Source organism: Zootermopsis nevadensis, unplaced genomic scaffold (genome assembly GCF_977971745.1).
Source record: "Zootermopsis nevadensis isolate Lab colony 2312 unplaced genomic scaffold, Znev_1.0 Znev_ptg000019l, whole genome shotgun sequence".
In the NCBI taxonomy this organism is placed as follows: Eukaryota; Metazoa; Arthropoda; class Insecta; order Blattodea; family Termopsidae; genus Zootermopsis; species Zootermopsis nevadensis.
The window spans coordinates 8,969,464-8,993,008 of NW_028259151.1; the positions used below are offsets into that span (position 1 = coordinate 8,969,464).

The window sequence follows — 23,545 nt, forward strand, 5'->3', positions numbered from 1 at the left end:
AATATCGGTATAAAAGCTGATGACAGAACATGTGAACACACAAATTTCTACTCAGAATGAATTTATACTTGCTCAATTTTATCAGTCAAATCACAATAAAATATTATTATTAAATGTTAAAATATTAAAATATTACAATTAACATTTAAAATATATTAAAATGATGCTCTCTATCGAATATTTCGATTTACATTAGAGCATAATCTTTTACACATCAATGGTCTGATGGTGTAGGGATTTTTATGTAATTTATCAACCAAAATTAATTTACAACATTATCAAATAATCCTACACCATCAGACCATTGATGTGTAAAAGATGATGCTCTAATGTAAATCGAATTATTCGATAGAGAGCATTATTTTAATATATTTTAAATGTTAATTGTAATATTTTAATACTTTAACATTTAATAATAATATTTTATTGTGATTTGACTGATAAAATTGAGCAAGTATATATTCAACACAATAATGACGCAACATTATCAACTCAGAATGAATTATAAAATAACGTCTTGAATTTCGACATTTTTCACCGAGAATTCTGTGTGGAAAGTCCTGATTAGAAGCCTGTAATTTCCTTTTTCATCTCACTTTTGTGTCATCACCAAGACGACCACATTTAAAGCGCCATTTGATGTTGCACACGTGGAAACAAATTAGATTATTAGCCTTTGGAAGAGTGGAATATCACCGCTTTAACCGAAACACGGCTTTCATTGCTGTACAAAGGATGGAGGATACGGGGTTAAATGTTACCTTTGTATCTGGCAATGCGATATCCTCGTGACGCCTACAAAGCGCTGACCCACGATCACTGACAAGTGCTGAACGAAAATATGGACCTATGTCCACGCGCCATACCAAGTCCGTAGGGGTTGGGATGGGCTACTGTGTACCCCCCCCCCCCCCCCCCGAGCTGTGTGTGTGTTCGAAATGCTGCAAAGTAAGATACTGAATACTGGAAACAAATGTGTAATGACGTATTTTTACAAAATGTCCTCTTCGCTACGATCGAATCTAGAAGTGGATGAGGTCATATACCGAGACCTGGGGCATATATGAGCATACTTAAGGACACGTTTTGAAAAGAGTAAAGTTTCTATTTAAGATGAAAGGTCTTGGGCAAATGTCGGTCTTATCTGGCCGTCATTTGCCTGAACCCTTTAGCTACTTACAGTACCGGTGTGATATTTTATTTTTTTATTTAGTGTTCTGTCTGAGGACAGGTCCATATGAACAGGATCCTTCCATCCTTTTCTCGGACTGGGACCTGTTCATATACGTTCTTGGCAGATGATCCAGAAGTGGTTTGCCATTGCCTTCTTCTGTGTGTGAATGGAGTAATTGTTGGGATGCCACGGAGGAAAACTCCGTGTTGCCTAGACCACGGCCTTGCCCAACACAAGTTATAAATTCGGGCACCGCCGGGAATCGAACTCGAGACCCCCCAGGATTACAAGGCCAGCGTTCTAACAGACTGTTCTCTCATTATATCCATACACATTTTATATGTCATTTATTTTTTTATATTTCACGATGTACTTGCACTTCAAATATTATTATTATTATATTATTCTTAATCACAAATAAGGTATCACGATGTCATTATATTTTTTCAAAATTCGTATTACAGTCATCAAAGACGTTCATCTGTGATCATATTATGTTAACACGGGGTGATCAAATTACACGATCTGTAATATTAATATCAAAATGTTTTGGCTGCTAGCTTGATAGACTGAACTTGGAGCAGCCACGCGTTTGGAGCCAAAGTTATACACGTGACATTTAGCCTGGTATTCAGTAGTAACATGATATTACTAATGGTGTATTTTTTGTTTTGTAAATTAAATATACGAGCCGAACGAAAATAAAGCTCACATGTAATAGACAACTTTCAGTCCATATTCCCCACAAAGAGAACCAGGGAAAAAAGAATAACCAGCTCTCACTCTACCGCGGATTTTACGCTACATCAAAGCTGTCGACAAAATGAGCGCTATTCTATAAATTTCAGCTGGATTACATTCAAGAAAAATTAAATGTTCTCGTATTTTCTGTAGTGCTCATATTTGCCTGAGTTCCCGTAATAATTTCATTACGTTATAGCCCTTATGTGACTGGGACACTTCTGCAGTCTCGCCTTCTGGACCGTAGCAATGACGCTCAGATACAAGCTGGTGTTAAAGGTCACAGGAACGCTGCTAATGGCGACGCATATCTTGTGCAACCTCAATTAGCATGAAAGCTGCTGGTCATAGAGCCACAGCTAAGCGGGCCCTTCATCCTGCTACATTGCAAACATTCCCGCTTCAACGAAAACCAACTTTGCAGCGCAAGACACCCAGAACCACGAAGCTTAAGTTTCTGCCCCAAACTATCTCCCAAGCAGGTGGCGGATACTTTCCTTAAGATACAGGCGTTAGAATGAAGTTTTCTCAATGCGGTTTACGAGTTTAGTGGATTTTATCTGTCAGGAACATGTTGCCAGGCGACATTTTCGGTATACGAGGTGCGATCGGAAAGTTTAAAGACTGCGCGTATAAAAACCCGTACACTTATCTCAGGTATTAAATTCATCCATTACCCTCGAAGTAATTCCCCTGGGAGTGAACACAACGATCACAGCGCCGCTTCCAAGCCTGGAAGCATCCCTGGAAATCTTTCTTTGTCAGCCTGTCAAGCACCATCTGCGATTCTGCCTGAATCTCTTCTATCGTCTCAAATGTCCTTCCCTTTAGCTGAATTTTCATCTTTGGGAAGAGGAAGAAGTCACACGGAGCTTAGAAAGGAAGTTGGGGTCGGTTCTTGCAAGATCTTTGAGCTCCTGACAAACGAGAAGTCGATTCTGCTTTTGGTCCTCAGACAGGATGCGTCGCATGTGGAGTTCTTCCTTTAGAATCAGCTGACAGGTCCCATAGCCTATCCCAACAATGTCACACAAGTCGTTGATGGTAGGACGTCGATCTTCGTGAATGGCCTGCCGAATCTTCGTAACATTTTCGGGCGTTGTGCACGGGGGGCCGGGCTTACACGGGGGGCCGGGCTTGGAAAATGATAGAGGATAGATTATTAAAGCCATGCTACCTGGGCAGGGACGATCATTCTGGGAAAATTAGGACTAGGAAACAAAGAACGGATGTAGGCAAATATTCCTTTGTAAATAGGACCATAAGAAGCTGGAACCAATTACCTCCAGGCGTGCTAGAGTCTTTCCCCTGTAAATTAGGCACCTTTAGAAAGAGGGTCAGAAAAGTAGTTACAAGCTAAGGGTTATTAAGTTGGGAATAAATGGTGATAAGTGAAGTGAAGTGTCTTAGTCTCCAAGTGATGAAGGGCTGTAGTTCTTTGGGATAAAATTTTCATGTACTGAGAGCGGACTTTATATTCTACTCTTAAGTATTGTGATTAATTAGTGGATGTGTGTTTTTTTATTGTGTGTCAGATGTTTTATTTTGAGTGTGGTATGTTGTATTGTTGTGTCTCATTGTATTGTTGTGTGAGTGCATCAGTTCATGACGTTTGTAGTACATTACAGTTATTGTCTTATGTCTAGGTGGTATTAAGTTCTTTTTTTTAAGTTAAGTACTTGAGGTTGGATGGTTTTGTAATTTATGAGTTGGTTGATTTTGAGTTGGATGTGTTGTTTTTGTTGTGTCCTTTGTTTATTGTTTTGTTGTGTCTCATTGTGTTGATGTATCCCATTATTTGTGTGTCATATTGTTTTTGTTGTGTCCTTTTGTTTATTGTTTTGTTCTGTCTCATTGTGTTGATGTATCTCATTGTTTATTGTGTCTTATTGTTTTTGTTGTGTCCTTTTTTATTGTTTTGTTCTGTCTCTGTGTTGATGTATCTCATTGTTTATTGTGTCTTATTGTTTTTGTTGTGTCCTTTGTTTATTGTTTTGTTGTGTCTCATTGTGTTGATGTATCTCATTGTATGTTGTGTCTTATGGTTTTTGTTGTGTCCTTTGTTTATTGTTTTGTTGTGTCTCTGTGTTGATGTATCTCATTGTTTATTGTGTCTTATTGTTTTTGTTGTGTCCTTTTGTTTATTGTTTTGTTCTGTCTCATTGTGTTGATGTATCTCATTGTTCTGTTCTGTCTCATTGTTTTGTATGTTATTGTAGGACACTGCCACCGGGTATAAACCCATTTGCAGTCAATAATAAATAATAATAATAATAATAATACAAGATGGTCGTCCAGAACGCTCGTCATCATCGACAGAGGTTCGGCCATTTTTAAAACTTGAATGCCACACAAACGTTTGTGCACGACCCATTGCGGACTCCCCAAATGCTTGCTTTAGCATTTCATAGGTTTCCGTAGCCGTTTTGGCGAGTCTTTGGCAAAATTTGATGCACACGCCATTCCGAAATCGCAGGAGGGTCGGTGTAATGCACTACCAAAACGCCCGTAACTAAGAAACAAATGCTAATTCGATTATGCCGGCTGGCACACTGATTCACTATGAATGTAGGCCGCACCCCCTACTGGCAGAAGCTCGTACTACATCCGGTTCGCCCTCTATTGACACAGTCTTGAAACTTTCCTATCGCACCTCGTAGTACTCATGTTGAGATCCACTGTTTTCAAGACAGCAAAATGAACACGCAGTCCACGTTCTCTACGTTCTTAGTGTGGTTTTATGTCGGCGTAGAACTCGATTTTTTTATCAGAAGAAAAGAGAAATGCGTACGCCGAGGGTATTCGACAAAAGAACCTCCGAGAATGATGGGAATAAGAGAGAAAAATTAACAGGAGACACTAGAAAAGTGAATGATTTGAAATTTAATATTTTGTGCACTTTCTCAGGTGATGAAATTAAGGATAACGAGAAACAGTTACAGAGTTTGTGGCAAAACATCTGAAGGGAATAGACCACTTTCAAGACCAAGACGTAGATACAATGATATTAAGATGAAGCTTAGAGAAATGGAATATATGGGAGTGAAAATGTATACTCGTACATTTGAGTGTACGCAGGTACCAGTGGCGGACGTTTTCATGACAATGTCCGTAATCAACATACCATTTCCATGAGCGACAGGCAATTTATTAACCTCTTAATTGGTTATTAGCTTCTTAATTAATTTATTAGGAAGGAAGAGTCAGCTTGGCAAATATAATTAGTGATCTGATGTCAAGTAAGTGGTCCTTTTACGAAAAGTGTGTGAGAATGAGAATTATATTCAAACAGCTCAACATATGGCTAAGTTACTAGTTTTTGTGAACAAGGTAATGAACTGTTAACGTTAACTCTAACGCCGCAAGGACATGTAGGTATGTAGTAGCGTTTCGGAGGAATATGCTGCCCCCATCTTCAGGGTTTAGTGGTCAGTATATTCATGCGAAATTCTGGCGTCCACTTACAGGTCCATAAGGCTTAACATCCCGAAAGAGTAACATCTACATATTAAACGTTGCAAGGCCTTCAAGTTTCGTAACGATAAGAATCTTTCAGTTTCTGTCAAAGGGCAGCTTCATTTCTTGGAGTATCAGGTTCTCAAGTGATTTCTAAGAACCTGAAGATTAAAGTGTACAAAACAGTAATCTTGCCTGTTGTTTTGTATGGGTGCGAAACATGGTCTCTCACTCAGAGGGAGAAACACACATTGCAGGTGTTTGAGAATCGGGTGTTGAGGAGGATATTTGGGCCTAAGAGGGAAGACGATGGGGCGTGGAGAAAACTGCGTAATGACGAGCTTAAAAATCTGTAATCCTCCCCCAGTATTGTGAGGGTGATTAAGTCGAGAAGAATGAGATGGGCGGGACATGTAGTGCGCATGGATGGGACAAGAGGTGTGCACCGGGTACTGGTTGGGAAGCCTGCGGGGAAGAGACCTCTGGGGAGACCTAGATGTAGATGGGAGGATAATCTCAGGCGGGATCTATGGGAGATAGGAGTTGAAGGAGACTGGATTTTGTTGGCCCAGGACAGGGTCCGGTTGAGGGCTTTGGTTAATTCGGTGATGAACCTTCGGGTTCGGTAAGCCATCTGGTTGGTTGGGTCCACTATTTGGGAAGCCTGAGGGGAAGAGACCGCTGGGGAGACCTAGACGTAGATGGGAGGATAATCTCAGGCGGGATCTATGGGAGATAGGAGTTGAAGGAGACTGGATTTTGTTGGCCCAGGATGGTCCGGTGGAGGGCTTTGGTTAATTCGGTGATGAACCTTCGGGTTCGGTAAGCCATCTAGTTAGTTAGTCAGTTATCAGGTTCTCAAGAAGGATTATGCCGTGTGGATCAATCGATCTAGGTTGTCAGTTGCTGGAAGGAATTTCTGGTTGCATACTTTGCCTGTAAGCTGTAGATCTACTTCTCTCTCTCCCCCTCCATGGAATCGCTCTATAGTCGCGTTTATATTTCTTTTACAAAACGTTAATATTTTACGGTGTAATTTCATGTTCTTTTTCGTCATAAGAAGTTTTAGTTTCGCGAAAAGATCGCTGTTTTTCTACCGTAAAGGAGTACCATTAAGTTCGAGGATTGTAGAGTTGTTCCGCCGAACAAGCAGAAGACGTCGTGTGCTAGACAAGTTCTGAGTTCGCTAAAGCCGACGCTGCTGGCATCAAGTACAACAGTCACTTACCTAATTATATTCCGCGGAACAGAAATGGCGTCGTGCTGCTTTTCCACAGATGTAACGTGTCTGCCGCGTTCCTCAGGAATGTAGGAGCCATTACCGCAGGGAAGAGCTAATGGAACCCCTTCACAAGTCAATATTGCAACTGTCTACAACAGGAAGCCCCAGTAGAGAGCAGAGAAGCTTATTAGACACCTGAAGCACTGGGGACTACCTACTGTGTACAAACATTTATGTCCATTACCGTCGTCTTATATTACGTATATCTACTAATTCTGTACCATCAACTAAACTGTTTATTTCGAATATGCACCCACAGTCCGTTTAAATAAATTCACCTCTAAAGTTATTAAAAGTATCACACCATTTTTTGCTATAAAAATAAATGGTTTTCAATGTAACTAATCCTGAATAAAAATTTACTTGGATATTATCCATCGTCTAGTAATAAAACGTAAAAAACGTAAAACGACGTTTCGGAGATGGGGCTCTATCTCCGTCTTCAGGTTCCTACTCAGTTGGGCCCACTAGATAGAGTCCCATCTCCGAAACGTCGTTTTACGTTTTATATTTACTAGACGATGGATAATATCCAAGAGATCCGGAGATAGGGATTAGCTCTATCTAGTGGGCCTAACTGTGTAGGAACCTGAAGACGGAGATAGAGTCCCATCTCCGAAACGTCGTTTTACGTTTTATATTTACTAGACGATGGATAATATCCAAGGAAAAAGTCCGGAGATAGGGATTAGCTCTATCTAGTGGGCCCAACTGAGTAGGAACCGGAAGACGGAGATAGAGCCCCATCTCCGAAACGTCGTTTTACGTTTTTTACGTTTTATTACTAGACGATGGATAATATCCAAGTAAAATTTTTATTCAATTGACTCTTCACCATCGTCAAGAAGTTTTAGATTTGGTAACTAATCCTCATTTTACAATAAATCTTTACATATGGAAAGTAAGTAACTGAGAAAATAATATAATTTAAAAATGTAACCATTTTTGACAGAAATAAAATCCTTCGTAAGGTTTTATTTATGTTCTAATTTATCTTTGCCTGATGTAACTATCGTCAGTGTTTCCTCCGAAATTATTTTGATTAGCAACATAACAAATTATTTAATTTCATGGACGGAACTGTTTGGTTGCTGGACGACCGAGGTTAGATTTTCACCTGGTGTACGCCATTTTACATTTACACACAGCCTCCTATTCAACAGATATCAGATTTAAAGCAGCCGGAAGATTAAAGTGAACATTCACCTCCATCTAGCGTCGATATTCAGAATGCGTGGAGCTACACCGACATAAGGGGCGGGATAATCCACTCCGAAGAGAAAGTTTTCTCAGTGATTTTCATCGACAACTTAACCAAGTATGACGAATATCGTCCAAAATAGTTTCACTTATGTCACGGAATTGGTTCACCAGATGGGGTATTGTCGATTTGTTTGGCACAGGAAAATCGGGGAACATATGCCTGGACTTAATCTGGGGTGAGTCATGCAGGCAAAAAGATTTTCGGCAAAGAACTTCGACTGCCACAATCGTGTTTACTGCAACCATATGTCAAGCCAGCAAGTGAGTTTGAAGTGGTCTCTCGACGGTAAATTCTTCATTCCAATGAAGAATGAGTCTGCCAATGAGGAGGATTCTCAAAATTAAAAGTTTTGAACCTAGCTACCATCCAGACCTCGTCTGCGTTTGGGAACGTGAGACCAAGACAATTCGGCTTTAAACTTCGGAGAGTCTTTAGCGCGTGTTCTAATTTTCTTCGTTCAAATCTGTATGAAACTTTGGTTCATGTTAACTGTTAGTAATAATTCAACGCTACTTCCAAATTAACATTTGATTAATATTTAAAATTAAACTACGTGATCACATCGGATAACCTTGTGACAGCGGAATCTGTGCCGACATTACTCCTCGTTGTCTACATCATCAATCTGTTCCTTTGGATCGGAACGCGACCGTCAAAAATTTATCCTCGATAAACTGACTACATCCTACCCGACCAAGCTGGCTCCCTCTCGCGGAATCTGAACGGGCGCAGCGGTGTTCGATAATGAACACACTCGTTCCACTTGTAGAAAAGACATTCTCGCGCCTCAACTGTTTGAAAACAATTGTATTGAATTTCAATCATCAGTGAATATTTTAACATTGGTTACGTATTTTATTACTTATTGAATTCGTGTGGGTACTGTATAACACGTAACATATAAATGAAGGAATTTATAAATGCTGTGAAATGTTGTGGACAAGGAACATAAACACAAGTCTCTGTTTATCACAGTTGAATTGTTTTATCCACGGTGGTCTAGCGGTTAGAACGCTGGCCTTGTAATCCTGGGGTCTCGGGTTCGATTTATAACTTGTGTTGGGCAAGGCCGTGGTCTAGGCAACACGGAGTTTTCCTCCGTGGCATCCCAACAATTACTCCATTCACACACAGAAGAAGGCAATGGCGAACCACTTCTGGATCATCTGCCAAGAACGTATATGAACAGGTCCCAGTCCGAGAAAAGGATGGAAGGATCCTGTTCATATGGACCTGTCGTCAGACAGAACACTAAATAAATAAATAAATAAAATAATTTATTTATCGTTTATCCCATTTTATGGACGAAATAATTAACCAACTTTTTCGATAGGGTGGAATCCGTCTTGATAATATTATAGTCACTTAGTCAAGAATTTATCCGCGTTTATAATAGCCCCTTCCACCCTTTCTGGTGCTGTCCTAAGCCACCTTAATGAAATCCGCACACTCACAAATTCAAGCTAGACGCCCCACAGAGTTCACTGACGTCACTAGGCGTCGTTTGATATGTTCAAGGTTTTGTTCTGAGGGAACACACAGCCCCTCAAAACCATTTGTTATGACCATTTTACTCTATTTATTGTTGCAGATCTCGCAGTCGAACGCTTGGACGGTGGCGCTACGCGACGTTCAGAGGAACCTCACCGGCTTCTACAAGTGCGAGGTGTCCGCCGATGCCCCACTGTTCCACACCGAGATTAAGTCCGGCCTCATGATAGTAGTAGGTACGGCACACTTAACACTGTGAGGCACACGGAGGATGATGAAATCAAGGAAGATGAGGTTGGCGTTATAGCCATTATGAGGAGTGATAGATACTTGAAGAATTGGATCATGACTTCACCGTAATCCGAGTCTGATTAATCGAGTTCTGAACTTCACGTACTATTTCTGTGAGATCCATTTTATCGCCGTCCTCTGAGCGCATGTCTCTTCCATTCTGTCTCTCACCTGAGTATGCGATTTCATCCCCAGAACACCGTCGTCAAAGATCTTCGGCCTCGAAAGGTCTACTGACACTACTGCCTTGTGTTTCTCATTGTTGTTTACAGATCTTCCCGAGGGCGACCCCGCTCTGTTAGCGGAGAAACTCAAGTACTCGTTAGGGGAGAAGATACGAGCGAACTGCACGTCTCGTGCCTCGTACCCCGCTGCTAATCTGACTTGGTTTGTCAATGGCCAGCAGGTAAATTACTTGGCATCTGCCTCAAGGAACGTTCGCCAATACTAACAGTGCAATTACTGAAATTTTAAAAGGCTGATAAAAGATCCATGATCACTAGATGTTAAATTCAGAAGAAACTTATATGGTTTTCTAATGCGTGCATTGAAATTTTATGTAGACGACTTCACTGGTATTAATTTTAACCGACTTCTGATCCTTAAAGTGGGCAATTAATAAGATGATATAGTTGCGTTATATTGTGAAATTTAATTAATTATTCGGTTTTTGTCCGTCTAATCACAATTCATATTTAAATTTACAATTAAGATAATTAAAATATAATTTTATGTTCCTCATCGAACAATCGATTTACAATTGGAACATCTTTTTACAACATGTTTCGGTTTCTGTATAAACCATCTTCAGGTGTAAAAGTTAAAATTATAAACTTAAAACTTAATTACAATTTCTGATATGCAACTTTTTGGTGATGTTCACTTCCAGGTTAATTTTTATATTGGAGTGAATGTTTTGGAGTTAGATGAGGAACATAAAATGATATTTTAATTATCTTAATTGTAAATTTAAATATGAATTGTGATTAGACGGACAAAAACCGAATAATTGGGCAATTAATATCTTTTATGCACCTAATTTTATAATCTCAGTAATTTAATTCTTGTATTGTTTGATTTTTTAAAAGAACTGAAACATTCTGCTTCAAAACATGTTGATGGCTGTACACTTTAAACTGAAAACCACAGAGTTAAAAACTTCAAGCATTTGAATTTCTTACGTGCTCACTTTTTGTTTTTTTTTTAAACCTAGTTTTATAAATTTTCAAGTGAGGGTATTATGATTTGTCTGGAGAATGTTATATCTTAATTTCAGTTCTCACGTTATAAGACAAGTCGAGGGAATCTGTGGCCAATGTATCTCTTATCCTCCCTGGAACTTCCAGAGAAATGGCATGTGCACAGAATCTTTGATGTAATCCCAAAGGGAAAAAAAATCAGGCAGAGTAAAGCCATAGGAAGTGTTTGGCCCTCCACTGCCAATCCATTTATCTGGAATAGAAGTTTGTCGCTTTCTTCTGGAAATGTAGAGGCGCTCCAACTTGCTGGAACGTCATGTCTTCGGGTACCTCGTCTTGTATTCGGGACTCCAGACTGTAGCGCTCCAGTTGGAAATATTTAGAAACTCACGTGGCACGAATATGAAATATCCGACACTTAATAGTAGCCAATCTTGAAACTAAGTTTGTATACCATGCTGGACGTCTTGTCTCATCTTACGGTCATACGACCTTTACTCGTAGAGTTACGGGTTATTTATTTACACTATATAAGTTCAAATGTTTATAAATGTAATATCGAATTTAATGCTAAGATCGAAATTAAGAAATTAAAACTTTAAATCACTTGACTTAGCCGGAAGTCGAAGCGGGTATCCCCGGGACACAAGTCTCACAGAAATTATTCTGCACAGACGTTATTAAAATCCTCGTGACGTGTTCTTGTATGTTCTATGTAACTACGCGGTAACTTGCTTCATCCCTCATGTTTTGTGATCGATCTCTCGAAGTTGCAAGCGAGCTCGACTCCACTGTGAAGGCGAGATGCCAACTAACACTTACCCTGGCCAAGAGGGGAATTAACGGCCAATTTGTATCGGTGGATGAGTTAAGTACCTCTTATATATATCGTCCTCCTGCCATGTCTGGGATGACAGCCGATAAAATGTGAATGGTACACTTCTTTTTATCCACAATTTCCATTCCCTGTCTCCTTCTCGAAATGTGAAAAAGTCAACTGTGAAGAGAGGTCGATATATCGATTATTGCTTTGTACTCCCTGCTTACCTTATCTTTTTAGAAGCAAAGTAGTAAAATCATGTAAGTGGTACATCCCAATACTTTATGATGGGCACATTTGAACTACTAGCAAAAATATATATGCATGACATCCCTTATTAATGAACCTAGTGATACTACTGGTAGTCGTTTCTGCATTCAGTACTACACAATCATACTTCAGGACAACGTTTTATCGAGAGAGAGGTTAAAACTGAAGGGTGTTGAGAGGTTTAAAACCTCTCATCTGTTCTTCCAGCGAGCGAATCTATATTCAGGCAGGGGGGCGTGTAATAAGCTACGCTTTCGAGTACCCCAAAGAGAGAATTGTTCCACTTTGCTGGAGTATTAAATCCATTAACATGTAATGCGTATGCCTATAGGCCTACTAGATGGTTCTGGGAGAAGTTGAGCGGATAACAGAAATTTTGTAACTTAAATTACACGTACAGATTTATAGATAAGAAACTCTTTGCGTTAGTTCGAAATTTATGATAGTTTTGGAGCAGTTAAATAAACGAGGAAACTAATCCGTGGTCAAATGTGGATTAAGTCCCGATTAATGTAGCCATGGCATAACCTGGAATAAAAATGAATAGTAAGGTGAAAATTTTCGGTATTTATAACTCGAGTATTTCTTGTGAAAAATAATATTGCTGATAATCAGAAGCTGTCTGTAAGGCATGAAGCCAGATCTATTCCCTACTTACTCTAACCTTAACCTTTTCACGGGACTGGACTTCCGTAAACGTTTCTCAGTAAAAGTAAAGTAAAGTTTGTCCCTCTATACGCCATGTAGGCGTTTGGGGTGAGAGGAGGTATAGCTCCTCTCTTCCTTGACCTCGGCACTAGATGGGGGTGAGTGGTCAGCATCACGCCCCGGCCGGCTTTACCCCCGGGAAAGGACCCCGGTACCCATTGTAGAGGAGGCTGGGTGGGCCCCAGAGCCGCTCTGGACGCAGAGGCTAGAGGAAAAATCCTGCCCCCATCGGGGATCGAACCCCGGCCGTCCAGCCCGTAGCTAGTCACTATACTGACTGAGCTATCCCGGCTCATTAAACGTTTCTCAGTAGATCAGTTAAAATAAAGTAATAGTCATCAAAATTACTGATTATTTTGAGGACTGCTAAGGATTGTGAAATGCGATGGACATTTAAGCGACTTATAGCGCACGAATTGAGTTCCACGAAAAGACTTGTTTAAGTAGGAACTAGGTAAAGCGTACTAGTAGTTAAATTTAAAGAAATGTGGGACGAAATTCTAGAAATTCTGTCATTAACTATGTGAAGTGTACATCGACATGACGTTCATAGCATATAAATGTATTATAATTCAAATTACGCTCAAGGCAGAGAAATTAATTAAAATTGTCAAGCAAGTTATCTCAAACGCAGAACACTTGGCGAATTTTAAATAATTTATGGACTTCCGTTAAGTTCTGAAACCATGTTTGAAATATAGGTTGCGTAACGGTGATCAGACCGGAAAAGGAAATTTAATTAGCAAATTTTAGATGTTTTATGGAATTTTCTCCGTAACTGATTTTTGTGGGAAAAGATCGGAGAACACGAAACGCTTTCTCAGAATGAGTCACCATTTTGCTGTCATGACAACATTTGCGATCCTAGTGGTCACCGTTGGTTTAACATCCCTTCTATCGCATCCTATAACAAATTTTTAAAAAATTTTGCTTGCAGTAGTGTAGTTTTAATTTCTGTATGCAGTTCTTTTTTTATTAAAGAACTATATAAAACTCTTCTATTACGTGCAATAAATCTGTGTACTTCTGAAATTCGAATTCGAAAAGTTTACTAATGTTTTTGTTCACTGTTTTCTAGTAAATAATTGACCGGGAAACAAATAAAAAACCATAGGAATGTATTATTAAAATTTATAACAAATCTAGTGTTTGTTTGAAGTCACACACCTATGAAAATGGCACAGAATACACACGTAGTCTACGTCAAAGTGAATTTCTGAAGTGGGAACATAAATGTAAATAAAATCTTTGGAATTTCGAAAGCAAGATGGCGTTCATTTTTGGTGTTCCGCGTTCGATTCTGAAAACGGAAGCGGCACGTTCCTCTGCGATGAGCGCATGGGGTCTGTATTGACAGAACACTAAATTTCGACAGTTAATCTCCCATCTTTAGGTTAGGCTTACGTATTCAGTTGGGTTAATCCCAATCTGTGAGCAGTCGAAGCTCGGGAAAGAATAGGTCGATGGAATATTGTAGGATACCGTTGTTAGGACTTTCTAGGACTGTTCTGTGGCCGCACGGTTAATTCGACGGTATTGTTTTACCTTTGTCGAAGCTCTCACTAACCCGGAAAATAGCTATTTCTCCTGTTACTTGTCTTCACCTTTGAACTTCGCCGTTCATAGTTTGTAGACCTCATACAGGACCGGAACATTGCAAATCAGCTTAGTTCTTAGATGTGTTGGTACTGGAAAGAGACCGTGAAATGTCAGTGGCGAGTGACCTTTTCCTCAGCTTCTTAAGTTGCCACATTTTTCTTCATAGCAAATTCTCCTTCCGTATTTTTTCCATTCCCTTTAAACTTTCGTGCAACAACGACATATTTCAACCGTGCTACGTACGTTTCTGTCAAACATGTTACGATTTTAAAAGCTGTCAAATGATAGCAGCACTTTTAAAATAGAACATTTGGGTTTCTTTAAGAGCAAAGTCTGCATCTGTGGCTCCAGTGCCTTGCCTTGTATCTAACCTGAACAAAAAATCATATCACACTGTACACAAACGAAAATATTTCTAGTTAACACCTGCGTATTGTTTGTTAACGCGTAAAACGCGTAGAAACAATATGGTAATTACATTCATATCGCTGAAACCTGTAAACAAAGGTACATTTATAGAGAGCCATAAATCCATACATAATTTAAAAGGGGATGCTTGTTGATTTTAAAACTGGCTGGTATTATAGCCCTGTTCGTAATGCAGATGATCGCTGTATGTCTACACAAACCGATGTACATAATAATACATAATTGTTCAGTGTTATTACATGATAAAAACAGTTGTTTCTCCCGGTTTGTGTCCGTGGTTCAATGCGTTATGTAGGCAGGGGAGTTACTTACGATGCCCGAGAGGCAAACCCCGGATTTTGTGTTGCGGAAGGCCCTCGACAGGGGTGTGTAATATTCATATGCTGAATGTGCAACTCTTTAAAGCTCCAATATCAAATTGTAGGGTGACTGGTGCAGCTCGCAACCAACTCCATAGAAGAGTTTACTGCTTAAGAAATTGACAATCGTTCAAACACTGAACAGCTATTTTAATTTTTTTAGTGTTCTGTCTGACGACAGGTCCATATGAACAGGATCCTTCCACCCTTTTCTCGGACTGGGACCTGTTCATATACGTTCTTGGCAGATGATCCAGAAGTGGTTTGCCATTGCCTTCTTCTGTGTGTGAATGGAGTAATTGTTGGGATGCCACGGAGGAAAACTCCGTGTTGCCTAGACCACGGCCTTGCTCAACACAAGTTATAAATTCGGACACCGCCGGGAATCGAACCCGAGACCCCAGGATTACAAGGCCAGCCTTCTAACCGCTAGACCACCTCATCTTATTATTATTTAGTGTTCTGTCTGACGACAGATCCATATGAACAGGATCCTTCCATCCTTTTCTCGGACTGGGACCTGTTCATATACGTTCTTGGCAGATGATCCAGAAGTGGTTTGCCATTGCCTTCTTCTGTGTGTGAATGGAGTAATTGTTGGGATGCCACGGAGAAACCGGGGAAGCCCCCGGAGGTAAACTCCATGTTGCCTAGACCACGGCCTTGCCCAACACAAGTTATAAATTCGGGCACCGCCGGTAATCGAACCCGAGACCCCAGGATTACAAGGCCAGCGTTCTAACCGCTAAAAATGTGAATTATCAGCACAGAGAAAAACATCGCATTTTATTAGGTCATAATAGGCCTCAATATAGTGTGTCAATAATTAGCACCTTAATAATTGGGGCTCAGGATGAGATCCAGCGGAAAGCTCTTTGCGTTGAGCGTTAGTGTTACTACAAAGTCTACGTCTGTCTGTATACGTCACTTCAGTTAATGTTTACATCATCCAATTTTCTGTAATAATTAACTGCAAAGTGAACTAACATTTCACCACGAACTAACAGTTTCGTTCGTGTTGATTTGCTTACAGAATTTGAAATTGACGTAACATTACAAAGATAAATCTCGCTTCCTTCCCATGACATATTGAACACGCAGGTATCTCCCGTATGCTTGTTATATATGACAAATCAGGATATCACCGGAAGACGGAAAAATACTTGGTTATCCCTGTTATAATAAACAACACACGCATTGACACAGTATCAGAATAATATGCATTATAATATGATTTCAGCAGAGATATCGTATCAGGACACATCTAAACTGGAACCATGTTTTGTTATTGGCCTGAAGAGGGGATGTTGGTTGCTAGTTGTTTGTGTAGGGGAGTTGTAGGGAGGGAATCGGGCAGATTAACACGGCGTACACATGATACATTAACTGGTGTGCCATAAATCAGGCAAGTGGCCATGCATCCTATCGCTAATCGACAAGACATACTGTCCGTCTGTCCTGTTGCTCTCATTAATGAATGAATCATGTATTTGAGGGAAATCTGGCATAAGTGACTGTTATACTTTGTTAGCCCCAGGCCACTGACGTGATAATTTAAACTGTGGAAAACGGTCCAATATCGAATAAGCACAAGATAACTGTGTGAAAATTTCTGGGAAGCTGATTTAATTATTTGTTGTCAACTTTTTTTCTACACTAACAGATGAAAAGTGAGGTTGAACAGGCGATGTCGTTGCCAGATGATAATATAAATGGTTCTGTATGAGTGGGAAAATCATTCGCTTAGTCATTTATTAAATCTCCAATCTGAATTGAAGTGGACGAGAAGAGTTCTTGTATCAGCGTATGTGGACTGAACCCACAAATACATTTGCCCGATTTGGGTGCTTAATAAAGACTACAGTACGCGGGATATGCGAAGTTTGTTAAATGAAAGAATAAGTTGATATAATTGCGTCATATTGTGAATTAAAGTTTAATTATTCGTGTTTTTTCCGTCTAATCACAATTGTATATAAATATATAAAATTTATACATAAGATATTAAAATATCATTTACATATTTGGTATACATCTTTACATCTTTCGGTTACATCGAACCATCTTCAGGTGTAAAGTTAAAAGTTAAAAATTATAATCTTATAAACTAAAACTTAAATTACTGTTGTTGTGTACACAATATAATTTTTAACTTTTAACTTTACACCTGAAGATGGTTCGATGTAACCGAAACATGTAAAGATGTATACCAAATATGTAAATGATATTTTAATATATTATGTATAAATTTTATATATTTATATACAATTGTGATTAGACGAAAAAAAACACGAATAATTAAATGAAAGAATGTGGATTCACAAATATTAACATCAGATCATGCGGAAGAACTTGAATATTTGGGCTATTATTTACTTTTAAGTCAATTTTCTGTTTGTGTGTGGAAAAATATGATATAATATAAAAGAGAAACATTGCGAGTAATCTAAACTGTGGGGAACGGAAAAACTTGAATAACAGGACATGCGAATCTCACATCATAACCAGTGCCTACGTGCGCCGATGTCTACGTAGTGCCGGAATAACAATATCTCCGAGAACCTGCTTTTAGAACGACGTCGGCGGTCCTGGTATTTTGTAACTCTGCCTTCATACTCCGACGAGTTAAAATCATGAAGTTAGTATTGCTTGTTTGTCGCCTCGTCAATGTTTGCTATTTTCGTATGCTATTTGTACACCACAACATACCACGTTCCACTGTGTACATTGGGGCGAACTAGTGTCCCTCCCTCTCCACGTTTATGGCGTACGTACAGCCTTGATAATAATCCGCCACACCTGACGGAATGATCGATTTACAGAAACAAAACAAAAAAAAAACTCGATCTTCAATATCGAATCATATCGATCAACACTATAATTCACGAGATAGTATAGTTGCGTCATATTGTGATATTAATTAGAGTCAATAACGAACCTTGTTCTGAGATGGTAACACTTCTGGATCTCTCCTCTGAACACATCTGAACCGATTGCTATTTCATATATGACTGATATAAACATCAATAACACCACCTCAACAAATAATGTTATATTAATAATATCTAGACACAACTTCCATAAAAAATATACTGAGAAAGATGATAAAATTATAAAATTGTAAAAAAAAAACTGTAAATAATTGTAATTTGAGTTTAAAAGTTTATAATTTACACCTGATGACGGTTTTTATAAACCGAAACATGTTGTGAATGTTCCGATGTAAATCGAATGCTCAATATGGAACATAAGATGATATTTTAATCATTTTAATTATCTTATCTTACTATTTTATTGTGATTTGACGGTAAACAAATATAATAATTATAATAATTCACATCCGCTTCGTATATTTGACCGTCTACTCAATCCATGATACAATGAACATAAAATGAGAAACATTGGATAGTGGGCGACCACATGGGTGGTTTCCTGTCCAATTGGGAGCGGCTATATTCCTTGTACAGTAAAATATGGAATTATTAATACAAAAATTACGGTCAGTCGATAAGGGGTGTTGATTCTGGTGGTTGGACGGGGTCTGACAACTTCCCACTGTAACAGATGTGCATGTTACGAAGTGTTACAGAGATCCTCGGACTTGGACGGGCTGTTTGAAACGATCTAGCCAATGGATAAAATGTTTTTTGTAAATGTAAAACCGCGGAACGTCAGGAGAATCTGTAGACCACGTTGTTGAAAAATAGTACCAGCGTGCACTGTCCAAACCAAATTACATTTTACGTGATCTCTCTAATCGAGAAGAATGAGATGGGCTGGGAATATAGCTCGCATGGATGGGACAAGAGGTGTGCACCGGGTACTGGTTGGGAAACCTGAAGGGAAGAGACCGCTGGGGAGACCTAGACGTAGATGGAAGGATAATCTCAGGCGGGATCTATGGGAGATAGGAGTTGAAGGAAACTGGATTTTGTTGGCCCAGGACAGGGTCCGGTGGAGGGCTTTGGTTAATTCGGTGATGAACCTTCGGGTTCCGTAAGCCATCTAGTTGGTTGGGTCCACTATTTGGGAAGCCTGAGGGGAAGAGACCTCTGGGGAGACCTAGACGTAGATGGGAGGATAATGTCAGGCGGGATCTATGGGAGATAGGAGTTGAAGGAAACTGGATTTTGTTGGCCCAGGACAGGGTCCGGTGGAGGGCTTTGGTTAATTCGGTGATGAACCTTCGGGTTCGGTAAGCCATCTAGTTAGTTAGTTAGTGATCTCTCTAATGCCTGGTCGGTGCACGGAAGGCCACGTGGCAGTAGAATTGTTTAAAAAAGAAAAGTGTGTGTTCTTAGTTGAGTTAATGTAAGGGTTCAATGAGATTTTTGAACGGGCTTTGATAAAACGTGGGTAAATATTTGAAAGTAAACATATTCATCGCGAAAGTGTTGTAAATATTTTAATTTCTTGAAACTGATAAAATGAACGTGTATGTGCGCCTTGTCACCTTCCTCTTCAACCATCGCTAAGAATTTGCGATAATCCGGTTTCTACAGCCCGCGTAACCTTCAGTTAATATAATTTAATATGACGTGCATGGAGACTGTAAAATTCTTTGAAAGGGTTAGTGACGAATTCCTGACGCGTCTCGTTATTACAGGTTATCAGCTCACAACACACTGTAGTTTACCCTTCCGTGGTACACGAGGTCAGTGGCATGGAGGTATCACAGACCAGCCTGGAGCTCGAAGCCACGAGCGCAGTCTTCAGGGAAGGAAAGTTGAGGCTCCGGTGTCTGGCAACCATCTTCACACTCTATCGTCGCAGTGAGGAGCTCCAGATTACCGAAGACACCCCTCAGCTAGCGCCGGTCATGGGGCCCACCGCCCCACACAGCCTCGGTACAGTGAAATTTCCTATACTATGTTATATAAAGTTTCGATTTGAGTCATGTAACTATTGATTGAATAATGTCGTACCGTGTTCCACCTTGTAATTTGTGTTAATATAAGTCAGTTTCATGGCCTCGACGTGTCCTACCTGTTGTAATTGAAACTGAACCCATCCTGAAGATGGAGGTGAAAAGTCCTTTCGAAACTTTGCTGATCGCCAACTACTATCGAAAATAGAAATGCAGCCTCTGTGAAATAAACGCGATGAAATGTAAAATTTAAAACTACGTTTGACGAAATGTCTGTGCCTAAAAAAATTCGTAATGTTAAACGTATTTTTGTGGTCGAAATAATGAGGAACAAAAGTGTGGATAAAATGTCCTGGAAACGTTACAAAGAAAACAAAATTTTGACGTCTAGCTGGAGAGCAAAATTATCACGAAAAGAACCAGTTACAGATTCATTCTCGTTGGGGATTACACCTTTCTTTTCTTTTTGTGCAATTAACCGTTGTTCTTGCAGAAACCCTTTGCGTCTGATGGTGAACATAGTCCCTTCTTGATATTAATATTGACTATGATACGTGTTCTTTAAAATAAGAGCATTCAGACAAATGTTAACGCCCATTCTGAAAATACAAATATAATACGGTTTAAAAAAGGAATATCTTCATAAAATATTTACTTTCAGAATTTAATTTTAATTTTTTTATGTATATCCGTACCTTGAAAAGAAAAGGTAGAGTTATAAATCATAAATACAAACAAAACTGTTTGACGCTTTGAAGGACACTAATGCCAAACGCGATTCGACCTCAAGAGGTCATCATCAGTGGTAAAACTAATTAATTCATGTAAAATAATTTAGAAAAAATATTATGGTTTTCTACAGAGCATAAAAGTTACGTACTTTACAAAACCTCACTGGACGTTTATTTCACAGGAGTTGGTATATTAAACTGATCACTTCGTTTGTATGCGTGATTTACATTCCAATACACTACTTGGTTTGCAAGGTTTTAAGAAAGGTAGAGCTTCTTCAAATTCCGGTATTTCTTACGTATAATATCTGTCGAATTATATGTCTAATATGATAGATAGATATCCGTCTTCTGGGTTGTTGCGCTGTGTAGTCTGGTCGATGTTAACCAACGTTTCAGAGGTCATACTGCTTCCGTCATCAGGGCGATGACCGCCCTGATGACGGAGGGAGTATGACCTCTGAAACGTTGGTTAACATCGACCAGACTACACAGCGCAACAACCCAGAAGACAGAAATCTTCATACTCATCGCCCTGATGACGGAGGCAGTATGACCTCTGAAACGTTGGTTAACATCGACCAGACTACACAGCGCAACAACCCAGAAGACAGAAATCTTCATACTCATCGCCCTGATGACGGAGGCAGTATGACCTCTGAAACGTTGGTTAACATCGACCAGACTACACAGCGCAACAACCCAGAAGACGGAAATCTTCATACTCACCGCTGTGAGAACCTCAAGTCTTATATATGTCTAATAACTTTCATGCAATTTTAACGTAATTTGTGATGTTGGTCTGTGTTGCTCACCGGTTATAACTCTCTCGACATCACTTGTACAAATTAATTTCCTCTTTAGTGCCACGTAACGTCAATTGTTTCTTCACTGTTGTATACTTTACTTTCTATTGTCTTCCGTAAGTGTTGAGCGGATCCTCGCGGTTCAGAACTGAAACCCCTCAGGACCGAGGGTATGATAACGTGCTGTTTGGTCAGGGACTGTTGCACACCCCACGTTCCGCTAGTGGCTAACTTCTCTAATTGCCCTGGTGATCTGGACGCAACTAATTAAAGCGACAGGACTCAAAATCCTTTTCCAGAGGAATCTGAATGGAGTTCTGCTCCAATGCTATTTTCGTGTCAGAGCAATTTTTAATGCAACAGAATAAATTAATTTACGATTACAGGAATTTAATAGTTAATTTAAATTAATTTTTAAACGATATCTAATTTGTAAGAATCTAAAATTAGTCTTAAATTAGAAAAAAAAAGTATCTAATTAAACGATTGGCCAATGTTTATTTTTGTTTAAAGCCCCAACACACATCACTTTGCGTGAGATCATTTCTTAAATTTATCCCTCTATTTTTTTTTCCTTTACAGATTTCGGACGCAGATCGGAATCTTCAGTTGAGCTAATCGTCTTTTTGAGTATGGCATTACTTCTCGTCCTTCACGCTAGATAGCGTGGATTGTTTTTGTAAAAATAAAATATTAAGGAACAACTGGGGAAAAAACATTTACATTTTCAGTTTGTTGTTTAAAAGTGAAACAAGCAGTTTTTGATGGACATTTATATATATTAAGAATGCTGGGTAATGCATTTATTTTGCATTATTACGTAAATTAAAATAGAAATATTCTGGTTGGTATAACGCGAGATATGTTGTCATCAGTGTATAAATTACTTGAAGAAAGAAGTAACCTTGTCTCATGTTCCACGCTGACGAGGACCTGCTGTAGGTTTCTGTATAATATTAAAAATAATTCAATTTTGTACCACACTCGAAAGAAGTAACTTTGAAATATCCATTCCTTTATTGCTGTGGAATGTAACAAAAGAAACCAAATGTATAGTCGGGGGCTTCCAGTAGTGATAACATTTCAGACTTCACACGTTTAGACTTCTCCTTTCCTAAGCCCTGATTATAACGTACGATGAAAAAACTCACGCCACTGAATAATTGTCTTTTTCTTAAGTCATGAATACGATACAACAAATTTTGAAATCCCTTTCGTAAAATAGACAAAATTTTACATTAATGACCTTAAACTATTTGCTGATATCTACCGAGTGTTAGCAATTGAACTTTATAGCACGAGGTCGCCGCAATGCTTAAGTTTAGCGTTCGTGTATTTGATTGGTTTTTATTATTTATTAATTTTTTTGAAATATTTCCCATAGACTATGGCACATTGACTATACGATTAGAGGCCCTTATGTTTCCGCGTAATTTTAATAATTAAATTAAATTTTCCACTTCCTATAAATATAAAGTTCAACGTATTAATCCTATGATCGAAACTCGATGCTTCTTTCAATTGATATGAAATGTGACACCAGGTATGTTTCATGTGTACGTGTGTGATCGATGCTCAATCACGTAGCCGTTATAAAGAGCGCGGTTTGAAAAACTGTGTTAGTTCTATGTGTATATAGTATGATTCCACTTGTCAATTTGTCATGTAATATAAGTAGATATAATATATTTGTTAGGATTTAGTTATATTTTGGTCGGGAGGAATTATAAAGTTTGAAAATGTCCCTCAGTTCTTGTGAGTTAAAAATACGTTGCCCATTGACCCTTCCGAAGGAAAAACTCTGCGACGTAATAGACTATAAACAAATCTATTTGTTCTTCCAACAATTGTGACAAAGAACCAAAGATTAATTTAGTCGTGAGTGAGAACAGCAAATTGTGAACATCGAAAAATAATACATGCAAAATTGTATTTGTATTTATATGTTTATTTGTTAAGCGCATTTGTCTATAATGTTGCAAAACTCTGTGTAATAAATACACTCATATACTTTGTCAGGAGTAATAAATAACAGAAATAAAACTTAGCGACTAGTAA

At 39.0% G+C, this 23,545-nt stretch overlaps 1 protein-coding gene across 1 annotated transcript in view; it reads left to right on the forward strand.

Annotated features, from left to right (window-relative positions):
- Nucleotides 1-23,545, forward strand: part of LOC110841141 (cell adhesion molecule 3) — a 286,340-nt gene extending 262,795 nt beyond the window's left edge. Inside the window, exons 3-6 of the mRNA XM_087351642.1 lie at nt 9,509-9,644; nt 9,972-10,105; nt 19,690-19,930; nt 22,070-23,545. Of these exons, the coding sequence (XP_087207768.1) occupies nt 9,509-9,644; nt 9,972-10,105; nt 19,690-19,930; nt 22,070-22,152 (594 nt within the window). The 3' untranslated portion in view covers nt 22,153-23,545. The remainder of the gene's footprint in view (nt 1-9,508; nt 9,645-9,971; nt 10,106-19,689; nt 19,931-22,069) is intronic.